Below are 21,971 nucleotides of genomic sequence, written 5' to 3' on the forward strand. Positions count from 1 at the left end.
GGAGATTCCAAGGCATTGTAACATCAGTTGTAGACTAGTCTTGAGTGTATAGGTGTTGCATGCAGTGAGATGATCAGCGTAAAGTAATTGCGTAATTCCATTGAAGTAATTTCTTAAATAATAGGGGCTAATTCCTCAAGGAATAGTACAAGGAAATAAGAGCTCAAGCTGAGGCAAAAATTGACTAAGTGTGGGTCAAAGGCCTTCAGTGAGCAGAGATATAGGTTGTGCACTTGCAGTGTGAGCTCAGTTGAGCAAAGCAATTGTAATACATCTCTATTCATTTGATTAATGCAAGCAAGCATTGGGAGTTTTAGCATATTGCTTTCACCATATAAAAATACTTGTTGCATGTGTATTATTCTTCTTGCATGTCTGAAATTTTTGTTCTAAATTGTGAATTAATGTCCGCAGAACAGTGGTGTAGGTTTGTGTCTTGTGATTTTGATTAAAACTTCATGAGCAGTTGCAAATCTACAACTTAATTTCTACAGTTTTTATGATGAGGATGTCGACAAGAAAATTTTATAATATTATTTCACTTTATCGTGCTTGTAGCATATTCTTGGCTTATTTTTGGTATATGATCTTTTTCACATACTGATATTGATGGGTTAATTGTTGGATATTCACTTGAAATTCCCATTGTATGTACTCCAACATCTAAGTCTGTTTTTACTTCCAATAGAATGACATATTTTTGAGTTGTGATATTGATGGAATTTGTATTTGTTCTCTTTTATGCAGTTTGGACCTTTTAACCTGAAGACTTCAGTTGTTTTATTTTGTTTTCCAATGATTGCTTATCATTCTTAAGTTTCTTAATTTCCGTAAGTAGATTTTGATTATGGTTTCTAAGATGTGAAAGCTCGTCAGCTTCTGAATCACCAACTTTGCCTTTTAATATTCTAATTTCTTTCATCGACGTTTGATTAAGGCTCCTCATGTGAGACTTTTCTTCATCTTTGGACGATAAGGTCTTCTAAAACTCTTTCTCAACATCTTCTTTTTCTTGTTCTAATCTTTGATAACCATGTTTCGTAGCCTTGGACTTCTTAACATGTGCAAGTAATTTATGATTGTGATCTTTTAAGTGAGAAATTTCCTTGTTTTTATCTATAATAACTTCATTGAATTCTTTTTGTTCTAAATTGTGAATTAAAGTCCGCAGAACAGTGGTGCAGGTTTGTGTCTTGTGATTTTGATTGAAACTTCATGAGCAGTTGCAAATCTACAGCTTAATTTCTACAGTTTTTATGATGAGGATGTCGACAAGAAAATTTTATAATATTATTTTCCTTTATCGTACTTGTAGCATATTCTTAGCTTATTTTTGGTATATGATCTTTTTCACATACTAATGTTGATGGGTTAATTGTTGGAAATTCACTTGAAATTCCCATTGTATGTACTCCAACATCTAAGTCTATTTTTACTTCCACTAGAATGACATATTTTTGAGTTGTGAATATTGATGGAATTTGTATTTGTTTTCTTTTATGCAGTTTGGACCTTTTACCCTGAAGACTTCAGTTGTTTTATTCTGTTTTCCAATGATTGCTTATCATTCTTAAGTTTCTTAATTTCCGTAAGTAGATTTTGATTATGGTTTCTAAGACGTGAAAGCTCTTCAGCTTCTGAATCACCAACTTTATCTTTTAATATTCTAATTTCTTTCATCGACGTTTGATTAAGGCTCCTCATGGGAGACTTTTCTTCATCTTTGGATGATAAGGTCTTCTAAAACTCTTTCCCAACATCTTCTTTTTCTTGTTCTAATCTTTGATAACCATGTTTCGTAGCCTTGGACTTCTTAACATGTGCAAGTAATTTATGATTGTGATCTTTTAAGTGAGAAATTTCCTCGTTTTTATCTATAATAACTACATTGAATTCTTTTTGCATATTTGATATTGACTTTTGATTTTCTTGAATGATCACCTTCAATATATCTTTCAAGTCTTTTGATGAAGGTATTATCGAATCTAACTTCACTGTAATGTCTTGAAGTGTCACCTTCTTATTATTAATGAAAGTCAAAAAACTTTTTCCATGTGTTCGATATAAAGGATCCTAGTGTTCCAAACCATGGTAAACTGAGAATTATTTTGATCTCTTCTTTATACATGGTTGTAACATTGAATTGAAATATACATTCACAATCATCAATTGTCACTTGCAAGCCCTTAATTTCATTAAAAAAAAAAAATTGCGAAAAATATATTTTTCTCACCTATATTTGGTTTTGGAATGGATGATTGATTTGTCAAATTGATATTATATAATTTTCCTTGTCATTCATGCTGATAATGATATTAATCTCTTTTCTTTGGATACTATGTAAGTAAAATGATCCAAACCATGCAACTAGGCAACCTTTATGAGCAAATCTTCCTTCCTTTATTTTCGAAAAAAATAACTTATGTCTTTAAACAATTAAATACATTGGATCCTTTTTTAATACTTTTTTTAACCAAGGACCTTGATATCATTCCTTAAATTGAATTAAATAAAGTTTTTCTTTGAACTTAGAATTTTTTCTTAATAATTCTTGAGGGCCCATTATAATTACTTTGCTTTTATTGAAGGGTGAATTTTATTTTCACTTCATAAACATTCTGAAATTTTATGAGTTCTTTGACTTTATCGAGCGGTAAATTCTACTTTCACTTAATATACTTTTTGAAAACTTTATTCCGTGAATATGTCCCTTATCTTGACTTGGGTTTATGAATGTTATGATGTGATTTGTATACAAGCTTGGATGCAGAATTTTTTTTAATGCGATAATTTCTAAATGTAACATTTGCTTAGACCAGTGCAAATACTCCTATTGCCTTGTAACTAGTATTCTTTTCGAAGGCATTTCAAATTTTTTAACATACAAACAACAGTGGGACCAATAGGAGTACATTGAATAGTACGAATTTATAACTATGACTGCTCTGTTATAGGAACACAGATGTATGAAGTTTGAACAATAGTGTCTAATATGGACAATGAATTGATTGCACTGCTATAAATCCCTACGGATTGCACAATATTACAAAATTTCATAATAGATGTACAAACGGAGCAGTACAAAACATTGAATTTTTTTAAATGGCGACCAGGCCTGGAATTTGACGTCCTGTAGGACGTATTTTGTGTTTTAGGACGTATTTGACGGTGGCCGAAAATTTTTCCACATCAGGTTTGACGTGTCCTATAAAACTGCAACCCGTCGTTTTGACGTCGAGTTTCAGAGTTAAACCGTCAAAAACTATAATACCACTCTGGGCTTGGTACCGACACACAAGACAATTAAAAAGACAATTAGAATTTAATGCTATTTAATTCTACAGCATTTGACTGCGGAGTAGCCAGTACCTCCAGTACCTAATAGTAGTAACTCTCTCATCTACCATACGCTAGTACCTAATAGGAGTAACTCTCTCATCTATCATCTACAGCTTTGGCCATACTAACGATATGTGCAAATTTAATCTACAACTACCATTACCATTAGCCACTGGTTTGTTGGAGACAAATGCAGTTTTAAAGTTTGCTTTGACGCCACGCTAAACCTAATCTGATGAAACGTGCAAATTGCAATATTTAACTATTCATCACCCAGGTTCCAAGGACTGCGTGCAATCTCACTATTGTTTTCACTATCCAGGTCATTCTCACTGTTGTTTTCACGAAAATGTTCACTGTCCAGGCCATTGACAGCTGAATTAGTGGCAACCGTCTATCAACAATCTACATGAATTTGAAGTTATCTACCTGATTTCCCAAGAAAATGGAATGGTGGCTTTGTTCCATGATTCATCCATTAGAATGGAGGAAGTACAATTACAAGCAAGGAAGAAATAGACAATGGGCAGGTTCATGTGTCATCACTGAGGTAATACACTTTCTTCTTTGCCCTGACCATTACCCAGAGGCTTATTCTTGCAAGTTGTTGCAGTAATCCTTGTGGTTTGGTTGGCTTGGATGTTTCTTTTGGACATGCGGCTCTGGTGCTCCCTGGCAGATTGAAGATCTGTTGAAATTTGAGGAGGCCTGGATGATCAACAAGGTTAACTTATTAGCAAGAAACCCAACTCGCCATTTCAACTAGCTCTGTAAAAAAATATTCGATAAGTTTTTCAGGTCAGATCATAACACTAAATTATTTTCTGAGTAGAGTTTAATTCGAGTGCTTTCTTATTGCATGAAGCAACTTTATAATGGTGTATAGATTTTATTACCTCACCATAATCCTGCCTGAGGAGAAATATATAACATAGCAATGCAATCACATCTCTACAACGACCCAAAACCTCGGAAAATGCTTCAGTACTATGAGACAATGTAATACTTTGAGGTAGTGCTGAGTGAAAGATTTATGTCCCGACCCTTAACCCTAGTGAACTCTTCAACAAAATCATGCCCATTTTCTATGAATAGCAGGGATGTATAGGAACACCGCTTAAAACATTTGGGTGGTTTTGAGAGAATAGGTTTCTCTCATCCAATGCTTCTCAGGCCTCGTCTATAAAACCGTGGGTGATTTTTTTAAGTCTGGAGTTTGTTAAAAGGTCCACTTTGTTAATTACTTTGTTGTCAACTAATTGAAAGGATCCCTACAATATAGCTGCTTGCCACAAAGTGATCCACACCTCTTTAGGTTGCAGTAATTGTATTTAGCATAGTTTTATCTTTTTATATAATGTAATGTTGTGAGCATGAAATCAATATAGAAATTAGAGAGACTTGTATTGAGCAAAGGAATGTAAACCATGTAAATTAATAACTTTCTTTAATTACAATCACAAAAGTGGATTCTACCTGGTTTTCTTGATATTATATAAGGTAAAATGAATAATAGTTTAGGTTTATTTTTTATTTGTTGTAGCCTTTCTAAGAGAGTATCTTAAGCGTAAGAACAACCTGCATCGTGAACTCTTTTGATGAATTTCCATGTTCATAATAGTGATTGCATTTATTATTTGGCTTTTCTAGTTGACGCACTCCCAGCCATGAAAAATCTGCCAACTCTTTCATAGGAGGGGATTATAATTGGTTTTTTTGATACTGTATTAGCTTTTCTCACATAACAACAACCATTGAATACACAGGTTAGCTACTTTAGTGGTTTCAGTAAACCAATTTTTGTTTTCCATTCAACTACATATTTTTTTCAAATTTAGAAAACCTTTGTAAAATCGTTCAATATAAAATGACTTGAAGGAATTTTTCATGAGTTCTGCCAACCTTTCCAAATCATTATTATACTCCAGTAAAGGTAGAACAAGGAATGGAATGGATGGCAATGAAAATATAATCAATGGCCTGCTTAGTAGACAGTCATGGTTGACTTTGTCAGAATCTCAATAAGAACTTTCTAACCTAATAGATGTTTGTCTTATTAGAGAAATAGTAGGTTTAGAATCCTTAATGCCAAAACTTTGAAATAAATACATTGAAATAGACTCTAAGAATATTATATATTCATAGTTTAAATATTAGATTGCTCTGATAATAACATATTTCAATGAAAAAAAATTGTGATATTGCTTAATCACAGTTTGGAAAATAAATAAATAAAAATTTCATTCATTTTAAAATTATCAATTATTTAAATTTTAATAAAAAATATAAGAAATATAAAAGAAATTTCAAATATTTATTTCGTTTCTTTTAATTTAGTGAGATTGATTTGATCTATTTTAATTAATAATATAATTTTTAATAAAAATATAATGTTTTATTAAAATGGGAGGAGGTTAAGAATTTCATTGGGAGAGCTGTAAAAAAGGTTGTAAAAAAGGTTATTGCCATATTCAGCTCTTCATTTGTCCAACAATGAACTAAAATAATTGTATCTGTGCATAGAAATTTTTCCCTTTTGGATACTATAAAAAAAATTGTGTTGATAGAATTTGGTTATGTGAGAAAGTGTACATAACAATATTATAGAGTAAGTTATAATCTCTATTAAGGTGTGAATGCTTTCATGTAGTATGAGATAAATGAGTGTTTTATTCCTAAGTTGTTATATTTATTTTTTTTGATAAAAGAGGCGTTGTTATTCTGACTATCTCAATTTTTTAGAGTGTTGGTTGTTGAACTTTAATTCATTCCACTTTAAATTTTGCACCCATCTTTTAGATTTTTTTCCTCATATATTATACCTTTTCAATTATGAACTATCGAAATGCACAATTTCCCAATAATTGCTATCTAGCATGTAGAATTTGGCAAGGACTTTGTTAAGATGGGAGAAAATGGGAATCTTCTTGTGTCACATAAATGTAATTTTAAGATGGAGTCTGATGGCCATCGTTTCCCAAAGAGAATACGAAAGTGTACTAAGTTCTACATGGTGGATAGGGATTAGCTTCCCATCCTTATCGAATTATTAAGCATCAACGAAATCATAATCCTCTCATTTTGAGTAAAATATAAATCCAATATTATGGTGATGAATAATATCTCTAAACAGGAAAAAAACAATGCACCATTTTTTAAAGGAGATTAATGAAAGTTTAGATGTAAAAGTAGTTGAAAAAAAGCTTGTAGATTAAGGGTGGTTGACATTCATAAATTTAAGTAGAACGTAAAACTAAGGGCATGAAAGATGTAAAAACGTCAACAAATTTTCATTTGACAGGCAAAGGGAATTTGAAATTCCAGGCCTGATGGCGACTATTGTAGCGAGCAGTTATACAGTCTCGCAGATTTGTACAGATGGCAACAATTATTGTACAGATTTTGGGAATGGTTGGTGTACAAATGGCAGTGGTGGTTATATGGCTATGTACAGATAGCAATGGAAATTCAAATTTTTTTCTTCAATTGGAATTTTGATTTTAACTGTGTGGTTGTACAATGGTACGGACGCTCCTATACGACAACCGCAAATCAGTATGGTCTGCAATTGGTGGATATATGGTTGGATATGTGGTTGTACGGATTTCTAGGAATTGTACAAATTTGTTTTGAACTTATTCAATGGAATGGCAAAGAGTGTGGACCAATTTGATTTTACCTTCAAACTTGTAGCAAAGTCTTTTTTTTCTTTAACAAAATTTTTAAATGATTGATGACCCAACAAAGCAGAGAAACTCTGAAATTTTAGTGTAGCTACAGCTTGTATGGCCAATCACCAGGATCAAAAAAGAAACTTTGATACCAAATGTGATAACCATATATGATATGACTTAGCAATAAAGTATCCAAAATTTGGAAAAAAGTAAAGCAATCCATTTAGGAATTAATAATATATTAAATAATGTATGAGAGAAAAAAAAAATTGTATGATTTACAAATAAGGGTTCTGTATATATACCTAGGCTAAGTGCCATTTGATTAATAGTCATGTCCTTTGAGACATGTCCTTTCATTATACTAGTTTTTATTTAATTATGAATTATTTAATTATATTATTTAATATAATTATATTCATGACACTCATCATCCTCTTGACACTTCTTGATGTATTTTTATAGTGACCTAGTCAATATTAAGAGGTAATGTTATGATGTGTAATATTGCCCAATGACAACTTATGTGATACAATTGTACATAAGCCTTAAAGGCAGCTTTGGGCACTTGTTTGAGCCATTATTACCCTATAGTGATCATGTCATGTGCTCTCATGGGAGTATTTTAGGAGGTTAGTTATGTCAGTATGTAATACTTTATTATATTATTGGGTAGGCCCACCAGGTTTACTAATATTTTAGCGGATGCCTCTAAAAAGCAAGTGAGAATGAACAAAGGGATTATTGCCTTCATATCTACACATATGGAGAAATATGTGAGACAATTATGATGTACGAGTGCTGTTTTGGAAGCTTAGTGATAAATCTTGAAGCATGAGATCCAACATTAACTCTAATGAGTTTAAATTTAATGTGTAAGTTTTACTTTTATTTCCTTTGCTAAATTATTTTGTATAATTGTAAGTTGCAGACTGTTATTGCTATCTTTTGTGCATAATTTCTACAATTATTATATGACAATGTGTATAATAATAATTCTAAGGATTAGTTCAATCAATTGAATCATCTACAAAAAGCATGTTGCTGACCAGGAGGCCTTAGCTCATAGGTTCAAATCTAGTTGAGTCCCTCAAGGTTACCAGCCATTATTATGGTTTCCATTTGAGCTTCCTTCAATCCTAATATTCTGGGTAAGATGGCAGGATCCCACAAGGTTTTCTCATAAAGGAAAACACTCTATAATAACAACTCTATTCTATATATGTACTTGTTTTCATGCATTACTTTAGGATGACTACCAAACCAACCTACTATTTAGTTATACATGTGACCCTCGTATATTTATTATTTAGGACTATTTTTTTTTTATTATGAAAATAATGTATATACATGATACATATATTCATATATTTGTACGTTATGTGTGAGTGTTGTTTCCCCTATCTTTAAGTTTTGAAAGTGCTATTTCCAAACCCCATACAATTTTGAAAGCCTGAATACATTTCCCCGTTCTGGGTGACAGAATCAAAACATTTCTATAGAGAAACAGGTTTAAACATGGTTCTAAAAAGCAACACAAGATAAAGAGAGGTTCTACATTCAATCGCAATATCGGCAATCAGTTCTTGCAGTTTGACATTCATATGTCAAGGGAAATTAAATGGAAACTAGGAGATACATACCTTCGCAAGCCCATCATAATTCATTGGCAAGACTTTGGATGATGCTTCTTTGGTCTGATCTGGTGTTAGCGTCACAGATGCATCAATCTCAAGCACAATAGGTTCCTCACTCCTTTTAAAAACTCGCAACTCTGGACCAACTGTATCCAGCATGATCTGTTATGTGTAAAATAGTTTATATAGGGAGCACCAAAATGCACATTAAAACTCAATTATAGAATGAAGATAATTCATATGGGTTTAGATAAGAAAACTAATGAACACATCAACAGATAATGAACATTAGTTCCAATTTAAGTGTGTGAAAGCACCAAAGTAATGCTGGGATTTGCGAAACAGAAATAACAAAACACAATTACAGACAAGTATATTCATATTAGATCAACAATCATAAGGTAAAATAAGAAGCAAGTGTGTTCCTAGAGACAAGAACAAATCAATAGATTACTGTATCTGGATGATATCTATTATAATTTTCTGCAGGAAAAACCTGAACGTGTATAACAGTGAATAAGCAACTTTAATACCGTTGGATCCAACAGCCAGGATCAACGGCTGAGAATGCGGACGCTGTTTGGTGGGTCCGACAGCAGAGCTCGTTATACCTTTTTTGACGTATCCTCTCGTCTGTTTTGTGGGTCCGGTGGATGTGTACGGGGTGTGATTTTCACGCGGCGGAAACAATGTCTAGAAATATTGGCGGGCAGCAGAAAATATGGGAAATGCCATTCCTTTACCTCCCACAGTAACACGGGTGGTGTGTTAAGTGTTTTTGTACTCTTTTTGTACGGCTCATTTGTTCTGCTCAGTGTTCTAGTCTTTTTTTAGTCTATCGGTTTTCGCAATGTATTTCTTTTAAGTGTTTACAGGTTTGATTGTAGGGTTCGAGGCTTGTACCTCTCACCGGTTATCAGTGACTGTAGGTTCTTTCCTTGGTGTATAACTCACTGAGGATTGTTGTATATTATGTATTTTATTGCTGTTTATGGAAATAGAAGGTCTGACTCTTGCATTAGCAAAAAAAAAAAAAGAATAAGCAACTTTTATAGCTAAAGCAGTACCAGCAAAGTTGACAGTCTTCCACTAAAAATTGGTTTCAATTATTCCCTTCTTTGTGATTTTTCCTATAAAAGTAGTGGATCAAAAAAAACAATGACAACTTACTGAATAAATAATTTTAGATCAATTGCATATTGCAACCTAATATCCATGGGAAAATGGAAAACATCAATATCCATGCTTTTCAGCATGGTGAGAAATTAATGAACACATCAACAGATAATGAATATTAGTTCCAATTTAACTATGTGAAAGCACCAAAGTAATGCTGGGATTTGCGAAACAGAAATAACAAAACACAATTACAGACGAGTATATTCATATTAGATCAACAATCATAAGGTAAAATAAGAAGCAAGTGTGTTCCTAGTGACAAGAACAAATCAATAAATTACTGTATCTGGATGATATGTATTAAAATTTTCTGCAGGAAAAACCTGAACCGGTATAACAGTGAATAAGCAACTTTTATAGCTAAAGCAGTACCAGCAAAGTTGACAGTCTTCCACTAAAAATTGGTTTCGATTATTCCCTTCTTTGTGATTTTTATAAAAATAGTGGCTCAAAAAAAACAATGACAACTTACTGAATAAATAATTTTAGATCAATTGCATATGGCAACCTAAAATCCATGGGAAAATGAAAAACGTCAATATCCATGCATTTCAGCATGGTGAGAAACTAGCACAGTTTATCAGTCAATACTCTCTCTATGTTGATGAAGCAATTCAATATGTCCTAATCGACAGCAGTTAGAAGAACAAACTAAACTTACAGCACAAAGTTTATTAACCCCTTTCGCAGCAATCTTCAGATTTTCAAGAGTTTCTTGGTGATATTCATTGTCTCCCCCAGAGAAATCAAAACGAGCAACTGCCAAAAAAATGCAAACATTATACAGGCCTTGTTTAGCAAACACATGCCAGGTCCCATAAGCACCATGGAGATGAACTATCCATCTTAAGATCTGCTGTGATTCTACCCGAACTCAGAAAGCTACAAAACGATAAGCAACATAGCAAAAGAGAGACAAATCCAAAACAATGTTTGAAGGAAAACTCACCAGACATCCCAGCCTTAAGGCACCCCTCAATCACCTCGACAGATCGTGACTGTGGTCCAAGGGTGCCAATAATTTTCGTCATTGCAGGAAAGAAATTCTGCAAGATACAAAACACTGAAGTTATGTTCAAGACTAGGATTTAATCAAATGTTATCTGCAAAATTCTCACAGCTTGCCAATACAATGGTAAATTATGCAAGAAAAAATTCTTAAAACAAAACTAAAGGATATAAATTGTAAAGGATAAGTCCAGTTCTGATTTCAGAAGCCAAGCCCAAAACCCAAAACAGTACATGGTTGAATGATTAGCAACTATTTCCAGCACATATTTTACGGTTTACCTAATAACCAAACTCTTCTCAAAGATCAATTGAATCCAAGGCTGAAAATTTCACTCATGCAAGGAAAAGGAAGCTTTCCGCAGTCAAAAAAGCAGTTATAGTTTGCAGTTGTCATTAAATGGATCTAATCGTGCCAAGTTTGAGTTGCAAGTACGAATCAGATCATGGCTGGAACTCTGTAAAAGAGCTTTAAACTGTAGTTTCAGTCGTTTTTTGCCCTGTTTAAAGGAGTTCTCTGTTGATTCATTGAAAGAGATGAACAACACCAAAGAATAACAAAGCAGCCCATAGAGGGCACCCATCAACCACTGCTGATCATCCCCTGATGTGGCTGGACATTTAGGACATTGACAACAGGAATTTTTTTGAGCTTTTACTGAACGCGTGACTGTTACATGCCTCTTTTAGCGTCTTTCTCAACATTGGAGGTACCCCTATAGACTGTTTTCATCATGTTTGTTATTTAGGGTATATAGCAACATAGTTTAGAATTTTTAGGAGTTTTTTATGGTTTTTAAAGTTATTTAGGTTTTTTTGCTATTGTTTTCTTTAGTGGTTTTGGCAGCCTTCACTGAAGAAGACAGCAACCACTTCCCTTGACCTATCGGTTGTTCTTGTAAAACCTATAAGTTGTTAGCTTATTACAGCTTTTACCTTGCTGCAAAAGATCTGATGACTTATGACAAGTTCAAGGTAAAGATGAATGGAAAACTTTAATGTTTAAACACCAAGCAATAAACCCTGAACAGAAGAAAAACAATAACCAAAACAATGAAAACACCAAGGGTGAAAGACTTTACTTGAGCTTACTGTGAAAACATTCCAGGATCAACTAAGCTTATATGTAAATACTAAAATTTGCAAAGATGGATGTAGTGGCAGCATTTTTAGATTCATATACCACCTTGCCCAAATTTCTGACCATGACATTGCTCCTTACAAAAAAGTTGACCAAAATGTTCTACACCAATCGTACAAATTTAAGCATTGGAGGTGTCATTATAATTTTTTTTGCTACTCAAACAAAAATCGATTCCCAACCCTGCTTGGATGGCATAAGTTGGAAAAGGAATGTCCATAGTAAAGCAAGGAAGGCCATTGCTGATATTTGGAATTATTCCGACATCCTTCTCAACTATGCCAAAACCCCTTATTAGTAATTTATGATTGATGCAGTTACTATTACAGGTCCGTGATTCAAATCCCCCCTACAACTAAGAGCCTTGGTTCAAATTTGTTGTTATAAAGTGTTGATGATATCTAGCTTATACTTGTTGAGTTTCATTCACCTGGGCAGAATTGGGGTGCACAATCGTGAATGATGGGTGGACAGATCAGAGGAAGATGACTTTTATAGTTTCCTCATATCTTGTCGAAAAGGAAGAATGTTTCTCAGATGATTCGTTGTCTTAGACAAAGTAAGAGCGCCCAACTAACCTGTGAAATAATGGAGAAAGTTGTCCAAGATGTGGAGAATAAATTGTCTTACACATGTTTACCAACAATGCAGCTAATTATATAGTTACCGAACCTCTTGAAATGCTACACATTGCATAGATCTAATGCTTGAGGACATTGGTAAAATTGTTTGGATATCACAGGGGCTTCACCTTGTTGACCAATATCTTATCATGTTCATTCATAAAGAGGGTTTTGTAATTGTGAAAAATAAAATCATATATTGTAGGTATTGGTTGGGGGCGGGGGGGCTAAGTGGAGGAGGTGTAGGGTATGAAGGCGCTTATAGGCATTGGGGGATATAAAAAAGGGATCCCGAAAAAATAAGCGGTTATTTTATTGGAAAGAAATATTGGGAAGGGGGTTCAACAAAATGATTCCGTGAGTTATTTATCAGTATCTAGAGAAATTAAGGGTATTCTTTATGAATGAAGTTAATATTCCATGAACGAACATGCTATGGCACAAGTTCATTGAGTGAAGACCCCCTGTTAGAAATGAGAGATTATGGAAAGGCAGAATCCATAACCAAATACATAATCACAGAAATGTCCTCAAAACCATGAGAATATACACTAAAGACAAAGAACTTGTTTGCAATGACCAGATTTGCAGCTAAATTGATCTCCTTGCAATCTATGGTTGACAAAAAGGTAAATCTCGAGAAGATGTTTTTGGGACCTGTTATGTAAAAATCCAGCAGGCCTATTGCAAAGCCCCACTAGACAACCTAGGTCTTATGTAAACAAGAGATCTGCCACCACTGTCACCTCAATGACTTCTCTCCAATTGTTTAGTGGTGAATTTAATCCCATGAGGGAGGCTTCCTTACAAAATATCACCAAAGGATATTCAATAAAGAAGGGCTTAATGGTGATGCAAGGTCTAATGATTGAAGGAAAGATACTAACAGAGCCTAGAAAGGCTAAGATAAGAGTTGCCTAAAGTTCAAGTATGCTTCCTTAAGACCTATGTAATTTAGAAGAGAGATGCTATAAGTTAGGGTTTGTATTATGTGCATGTTTAGGGCACATGATAGCATATAGCAGCTCTAAGAGATAGCCTATCAAGTATGGATCAACAAAGGAGCAGGGCTATCAAAAAGGTAGACTAGGTTTAGGGTAAACAAAGCTGTTTTTATGGCTGGAACATGCATAAAACAGCAATAGAAAGATAATGTCAGCCATATTTTAGGATTGTAACAGGGAATAATGCTAGATATTTCTTTTTTTAAGTTTATTAAATGCCATCCCTTTATTTGGGCAATAACACATAAAATTAAATTGTTGAAAATGAAGATTTGACCCAACCCTAACCCTAGTTATCAAGAAAAGAGATAAAAAGAGAAAATTTAGGGCTTTGATCAACACCTATTACACTAGTGCCTTGATCTAATTGGGAAATGGAGTCGTTTAGAGCAAGATCTATGAAGAGGGCCTTGATGAAGAGGGTGGGAGAATGATTATCTCTACTTAGAACAATGTGGCTTCCTTATATGGGAAATTGTAAGTTCAAGAGATGAATAAGATAAGATAAGAGAACACTCATTATGACTAACATGGAAAAATAGTCGAATAATGATGAGCTGCTTCGAGCGCGTTTTTGAATAGGAGCTCCAGCGTCTCTGCAACTCCGCCCCTTGCGGTCCTCCGCAGGCCTCCTGCCTGGCAGCCCCTACTGCTGGGCCTCCCACCTTTCTCCACGACTCCCCTGCAATCGTTCCCCGCCCCTCCTTCAACCAATGTCGCGACTGGCTTCTTCCCGTCCTTCCCATGGCTAGGATCGATCCCTCCCAGATGCAAGACAATGAAGACCAGGCTGAGATCTTCGCCTCTCTCATTTCTGAAAATTCAACCACCAGAAACAAGCCTATAGCTTCAAAGTTCGTTAAGAAACTGGCTGACATCCCAGAAATCTCTCTCCCTCCTAGTCTCCCAAGGAAGGCAGCGATCTCTCTGGCAGAGAGAGGTCTGGTTGGACAATTTACTGGCCTGTGGCCCTCACCCAAAACTGTTCAGAAATGGGTGGAGCGCAACTGGAATGTGAACATCCAAGGAAAAATCACCATAAGATTTTGTGGAACGGGTTATTATACTTTCCTCTTTGAGACCAAAGAAGATCGGAGTCTCATCTTCAGAAATGGTCCCTACTTCATGGATTTGAGAGGCCTTTACCTGAACAGATGGTCCCCTGACTTTGATCCAGAAATGGATATACCTAATGCAGTCCCGGTTTGGGTTCGCTTGCCCCATCTCCCTCTCCATTGCTGGGGAGATGATTCGGTTAAAGCCATTGGAACGCTATGGGAAAATACATCGACAGATGTGAACCAAAAGACAACATGCATACTTGTGCAAGGATCTGTGTTGAAGTCGACTTAGGAAAAGGCCTTCCGGAAGCAATAAAGATCAAAGTGGACCAATGGACCCATATTCAACAGCTGGACTACGAACAAATCCCGTTCAAATGTAAAGTATGCCATGAATATGGTCATTTTGCTAATAGGTGTAGTAAACTAAAAGAAAATGAAATGAATGAGAATGTTGAAGCTAGTGAAAACACATGGGAACAAGTCAAAAGAAAGAAATCAAACCCCAAACAGTCAAGCCCTAAACCAAAGCCTCCCCCAGAATCCCAAGCTGCTCCCCTCCCCCGCCCCTCCCATCTCGACTCAGCCTTTACCCTCTTCTTCAAACCCCTTCGAATCTCTGGAGGACGAAGACCCATCCTCCCCACTTTCTCCACCTCCAGCCTCTGCTCTAGCAGTCATTCACTCCCCTTCTCAGATCCTCCCCTCACCCCCTCCCACCATAGACCGTATCCTAACTAGAAATAAAGTCAAAGAAGAAAACAACAACTTAAAGCCACCAAAAAAAGCAGGCAGGAAATCAAATAAAGAAATAAGAGACGAAACAACAGCTAAAGAAATGGCCACAGGTACTCAACAACCGATGGACTCTTTTTTGGCCAAGCAAAGAGTAAGTGGGGAAAGACAAAGGAGAAGAGCGGGGCTCACCACAAATCCAGTAAGTAATGATTTTGGTCTCTTGGAATAGCAGGGACCTGGGCTCCTCTCTAAAATCCAACGCAGATCGAGATAAATCAGTCATGAGTAGCCAGATTTCTTTCTGATCCAAGAGACCAAAATGTCCAACCAAGACTTTCAAAAATTTACAAAAAGACAAAAGTTTTGCAGGAACAACTACTGATTCACTGGGTACCTCAGGAGGAATAGGCACATTGTGGAACAAGAGAAAATGGGACCTTACCAGCCAAAATTCAACTTACTGGTGGGTCAAAACTGATCTCAAAAATAAAATCACAAAAGAAGAATTCATTGTGCTCAACATTTATGCTCCAAACCATTATAGGGACAAAGCATACTGTTGGGATTCTATCAAATCAGAGTTGCAGGCATGTCAAAATAGGAAGGCCGTTCTGGGTGGCGACTTGAACTTAATAAGAAACATTGAAGAAAAGATAGGAGGTAAATATCTTGCTGACCCCTCAAGAGATGCTCTGGAAGAAATAATAGAAACCCATAAACTCATCGACATTCCACCATGCAATGGGAAATTTACATGGAGCAATAAGAGAGCAGGAACACAGAACATCAAAGAAAGACTTGACAGGATCTTAATCCATGAAAGTATAGCAGCAGGATTCTCCTCAATAAAAAGCAAGATCGTCCATGCCACAGCTTCAGATCATAAGCCAGTGGTCTTGATCCTAGATAGAATAGGAAACCTCGGCCCAATCCCTTTCAAATACAATAAAATTTGGGACAACAAGGAGCATTTCTGAAAGATCATCAAAGAAAGTTGGGAAATGGATTGGATCCCCCCACTATGTCTGGGAATCCAATTTAAAATTCCTAAGATCAGCAATCAAAAAGTGGGCAAAAGAGAACGCAGCTATAGAGAAAAATAAAAAAAATTGAGCTACATAGAAAATTGGAAAAATGGAATCAAGAAAAAGAGGCCCAGCAAACTTCGAAGGAAGAGCAAACTCAGGAAAACAAAATCTTCAGGGAACTTTACAGGCAGAACAAAGCTGAGGAAGAGGAGCTGAGACAAAAATCGAGGTGCCTTTGGCTCAACGCGAGAGATAAAAACACATCTTTCTGCCATAATAATCTCAAGCTCAGACAAGCTAGAAATCAAATAGATAAAATCACTGCTGAGGGTAAAGAATTAAGAGAGCAAGAGGAAATCAAAGAAGCAGCCCACAACCACTTCAAATCTCTCTTAACTGCTGACCATCAACCCCTGGACAACGTGGACTTCCTCCTACCAGTAGAATGTAAAATCAATGAGCAGCAAAATAGCGAGTTGGAGCAGGAAGTCTCGGAGGAAGAAATCAGAGAAGCTGTGTGCAGTATGCAGCCGAACAAGGCTCCCGGGCCTGATGGCTTCACAATTGCTTTTTACAGGACTCACTGGGATATAATAAAGAAAGATTTCATCAGGATGGTCAAAAATATTTTCAAAAAAACCAAGATGGGAGAAAATACAAAAACTTCCCATTTGGCGCTTATCCCCAAGGAACCAAACCCCCTCTCCTTTGATCGCTTCAGACCCATTTCCCTCTGCAATGTCTCCTACAAAATCATCACCAAAATCTTGGCAAATAGACTGAAAAAGCTCTTGCCCACTCTCATTTCAGAGAACCAAGGAGGATTTGTCCCTAAAAGACAAATAACAGATAATGTCATTTTGGTCCAAGAAGCAATTCACAGCAGTTTGCATAGAAATGAAAGAGGTATGATCATAAAACTTGACATGGCAAATGCCTTCGATAGGGTCAATCACCAATTCTTAGCAGTTGTTCTCCGAAAGTTTGGAATATCCAACAAATTTATAAACATCATTATGGAATGCATATCAAATCCTTGGACAGCTCCCCTAATCAATGGAAGGCCTAGTCGCTACTTCCGAAGTTCCAGAGGACTGAGACAAGGCTGCCCCCTCTCACCCTTCCTTTTCATCATCATGGCGGAAACCTTAAGCATACATCTGGAAAATCTAAGGAAACAAAAGGAGATAACAAGCATAAGTATAGCGAGAGGAATAAAAGAAATAAATCACTCGCTCTTTGCAGATGACACTTTCTTAAAAAGAGAAGCCTCAAGCTTAATTGCAAGGAGATTCAAGAGAATCCTAGACACTTTCATGGCTGTCTCAGGGGGAATGCTTAACAACAAAAAGTGCAGAATTTATACTTGGAATGTCTCGCTTCAAGTAATGCAAAGAATCTCTCTAATCATGGACATCCCAGTCCAAAAAAACTAGAGCCACTTTTCCTATCTTGGCCTTCCCTTGGCAAAGGAAGTTGTCAAGTCTGAGATTTGGAACAAGCAGATTGAAAAAATGAGAGGGCTTCTCCAAAGTTGGGGGCTGTCGTGGTTAAATCTAGCGGGCAGGACCATCCTCATAAAAGCTCTTCTTTCAGCCCTTCCTATTTATCATTATGCTATTACTTTGGCCCCAGCCAATATTCACAAACAATTGGAGCTAATTATGAGAGGCTTTATCTGGCAAGGAGGAAAACAAGATACAAAAAATTCAGTTTGGTCCGATGGGACCAGGTGATCCTCCCCTTCGAAAAAGGTGGCATATCCATCAAAATTCCAAGCCTAACTAATAAAGCGATGGGCTTCAAACTTGTGTGGAGAATGCTAATGGAAAAAGACAGCTGGTGGGTTGAGGCTCTCAAGAAAAAATACCTTAATGGGTAGCACTCCAAGGTTCTCACTGATTTGATCGTGGAAAGACCATGCACTCCAGCATGGAGACTTATCAAAAAAGTCATTCCCCAAATCAAAAATCATATCTCTAAGTCCCCTGGAAATGGAAAAGATATAAATCTTTGGACAGATAGAATTATGGGCTCGGAGCCAAGAAATCTTCTCCAGCAATTCAGACCCCTGAAAATATGGATGGAGGCTAAAAGCATTCATTCCCTATATGACATCTCGGTTTGGGACCACAATAATTGGTCTGCTTGGAGGGACCTTCCTCTTCCAAATCACCTCGAAAATCAGTGGGCAGAGCTGAAGAGAACGCTGATGGGAGCTGCTCCAACAAATAAATCCACTCAAGACAGCTTCGTTTGGGACCCAAGCGGAGGAAAGTTCACTGTGAAAGATGGGTATCAACTCCTCCAATCTAGCAACAACCTAGATAACTGGAACCTTCGGTCTGCAGTTTGGAAGAATGAATGCCTCCCAAAGATAAAAAAAAAATTGCGTGGACCCTCCTAAAAGGGAAGATCCTCACTGCTGAAAATCTCAAAAAAAAAGGGATTCAAGGTCCTTCAATGTGCTGCCTCTGTTGTTCAGAGGAGGAGAGCAGTCAACATTTATTCCTCGATTGCTCCTTTGCCCAACACTGCTGGCACCAAATTATCAGCCCTTTGAGGTCTCCTAGAGAAAACTTCGATCAACTCACAACTCTTCACAGAAATTGGGAAAAAGGATACACCCACGCAAGAAAAGGCAAAGCCACAATTACTCGAATATGGATATGCATTCCTTCTACTCTTTGTTGGCAAATTTGGCTCTCCAGGAACAGCTGCATCTTCAAAAACCAAAAGCCAAACCCAGCTCTCACTCTGGCCAAAACTCTGGGCCTAGTTGCAGAAATGATAAGTGCCAACACTGTAACAAAAACCGACCACACCAACTGGCAGAAAGAAGAAAAAGAATGGTATAATAAATTCCCGTTGGTCTACTCAAAGAATAAACAATCTCCAGCAAAGTCAGGTAAGGGAAAAAAAAAATTGGAAACTCAAGGGAACTCAAAATGAAATAGAACAATGGATTCAAGATCAAAAAACTATCACTCTTCAATTTGATGGCGCTTCCAAAAACAACCCCGGACAAGCAAGAGCATGGGGGAATAATCACAGACCAAAACGGGCAAGTCATCACCACTTACGAATGGGGATTGGAAAACACAACAAACAACATGGCAGAGGCCTATAGCCTGTTACTGGGTACCTGCATTCTGAAAAATCTACAAGCTAAAAATCCAGTCATAATTGGCGACTCGGAAATTATGATAGCAGCTATGGTTTCAGGGGGCGACTTCAAAAACCAGGCCCTCGGTAGAACCAAGCACAGGATCGTGGATAACTTAAAACAGCTGGGGATTATACAATTCAAACATGTCATGAGGAATTATAACATCAAGGCAGATTCTCTAGCCAACAGTGCAGTCATCAGACCCATAGGGCAGGTCCGTGAGAACAACAACACATATGATAAATCAATCCCATAAGACGCCCCTCCCCACAGTCGAGCTCGTGATCCAAGGCTCCAACAGTCATCTCAACAATAAGTCCACCTCTCCCTTCAGTCCATGCAGCTGGACGCCCGATCCCCTCCACACTGACAGTATCCACTCACACATCCTAAGCACTGTCAAGGAAATCTTCAGGCTAATGGAAAATATGTATTGGATAATGGACCGGGAAGAGTCTCGTGAAAAGATCACTCAGAAGTTAGGCAACAGTCATTTCGCAATCCTCAGAGGCTGCTCAAGAAATATTCGAATTGACATTTGGGATAGGAACTTTTCAGAGCAATCTGATCCACATTCAAAGGCTCTGAAGCTTGAGTGGGCTTATAAACAGCCCGTGGTGCATTGGTTCAACCAGTTCAGTGTTGCAGTTGCGCTCAACTCTCTCGGCAAAGGCTCGAGCTCCCATTCCAAATCGCCCCTGGTGCTCTTCAGCCGAAGAAGCTCCTCTAAGCCAGCTCTGCAAGGTATCTCTGAGCAGTCTGATCCGCATACAGAGGCTCTAAAGTTTGAGTGGGCTTATAAACAGCCCGTGGTTCATTGGTTCAGCCAGTTCAGTGTTGCAGTTGCGCTCTGCTCTCTCGACAAAGGCTCGAGCTCCCATTCCAGATCGCCCCCGGTGCTCATCAGCCGAAGAAGTTCCTCAAAGCCAGCTCTGCAACGTATTGATTGTGTCTGTAGGGATTGTATTTTCGTTCTTTTCTCTAACACCAGTGTTGTCTTTGTGATCCAGCTCCTTTCATTTTCGCTGGCCTCTGTTTCACAGCTCTCTGTTCTTCATTCTCTCTGTTACCATCCTCACGCTCTCTCCTCTATTCTTTATTCCCCCTTCAAAAGCTGCTTCCCCCCTCTTCCTGCGATTCTTTGCTTCCTGCACCCTCCTTCCAGCGGAGCTCCGCTTATTATCCTCTCTCCCCTGAAATGCTCCTCCGCCATCAACTCTCTGATCCGCCTGCCTTCTTCCTCCAGAATCTCTGTCAACCTTCACTCCCCTCTTTGTAGCAAGCTTTTTCAGCTCTGCCTCAAGATCTCCAAGATTACTCAAGACTCTTTAACAATGTCAGAAAATCCTTTGGACCGTGTCGTCACCAACAACAGTTGCACCCTCTGCAAGGCACACTGCTTCATAATTGTCCGCTTCATCAATCATTTCAACAAACTCAAAGAAGAAGTTCAGTCAGAGAACAAATCTAAGAAGAAAAAACTTGAAAAACAAAAGGCGGAAATTGAAGGCCTCAAAGAAAAATGCAATCACTTGGAAGAAGCCATCAACCACATAAGATCTATGAACCAAAGCATGCAGGGGGGGCTTCAACCAAGAACAGCGACAAAAAAGAGCAACCGCCTGATGATTCGGTTAATCAGTTTTGGTAAAAATTCCTTATGCATTGTAAATATTGTTTGCTCCCAGGTCAGTTCATATGGCAATATAGCCGGTTTGCCTTCCAAGTCTTAAATTTCAAGCCTAGTGAATTGGATCAAGGGACTACGTGCCCATTTTGGATCAATTCTACTTCGCTTCCTTTAGTATCTGTAATGGGACTTGTCCCTCCGCTGAAGTTTTTATAATATAACAGTATTCGACCGTGTTAAAAAAAAAGATAAAATAATTTTATTAATGTCCAACAAATGACCATAATAGGTCAATGGGACTGTCGTTACAATGATTACATCATGCCAAGCCGATGGACCAAACAGTCCCATTTAACATTTCTTAAAAAGCAAAAAATACATCTATAATCTAAGTAAATGTAAATGTAGAAGCTCGAAGCTCTCGGCTTCGAAACAAAGCACTATGATGAAGCAGAGAAGGAGAAGAAGAAGAAAGGGGGAAGGAGTCTCTTGCCCAGTTCCTACTCCTATCATCCGAGGTCAAGAGAAGAAAACTAAGAGAATCTTGTCAAAGTCTGTTGTCCTGTCGGCATACTGGGTTGTCGCTGTTGTCGCCTAGAGGTCCTAGAGCGCCTCCCAGGGGTGGATCCAATCTTGGAGCATTAGTGCACTCTGGTGGGTCGACCCCCCCGGGACCACACTGATCTGGTCTCAGAGTCTGTGGGTCGGTCAATGGTTCTTTTGGTGCCCCATGCTGATGG

General features: G+C 37.3%; 1 protein-coding gene across 1 annotated transcript in view; it reads right to left on the bottom strand.

Moving 5' to 3' along the window:
- The window catches only part of LOC149257638 (pyruvate kinase 1, cytosolic-like), a 234,362-nt gene that overhangs the window by 162,682 nt on the left and 49,709 nt on the right, over positions 1-21,971 (bottom strand). Inside the window, exons 2-4 of the mRNA XM_089414481.1 lie at positions 10,779-10,875; positions 10,491-10,588; positions 8,657-8,812 (exon numbers count right to left, since the gene is read on the bottom strand). Of these exons, the coding sequence (XP_089270607.1) occupies positions 8,657-8,812; positions 10,491-10,588; positions 10,779-10,875 (351 nt within the window). The remainder of the gene's footprint in view (positions 1-8,656; positions 8,813-10,490; positions 10,589-10,778; positions 10,876-21,971) is intronic.

Source organism: Pinus tabuliformis, chromosome 6 (assembly GCF_031772625.1).
Source record: "Pinus tabuliformis cultivar Carrire ecotype Pingquan chromosome 6, CPIR1, whole genome shotgun sequence".
Lineage (NCBI taxonomy): Eukaryota > Viridiplantae > Streptophyta > Pinopsida > Pinales > Pinaceae > Pinus > Pinus tabuliformis.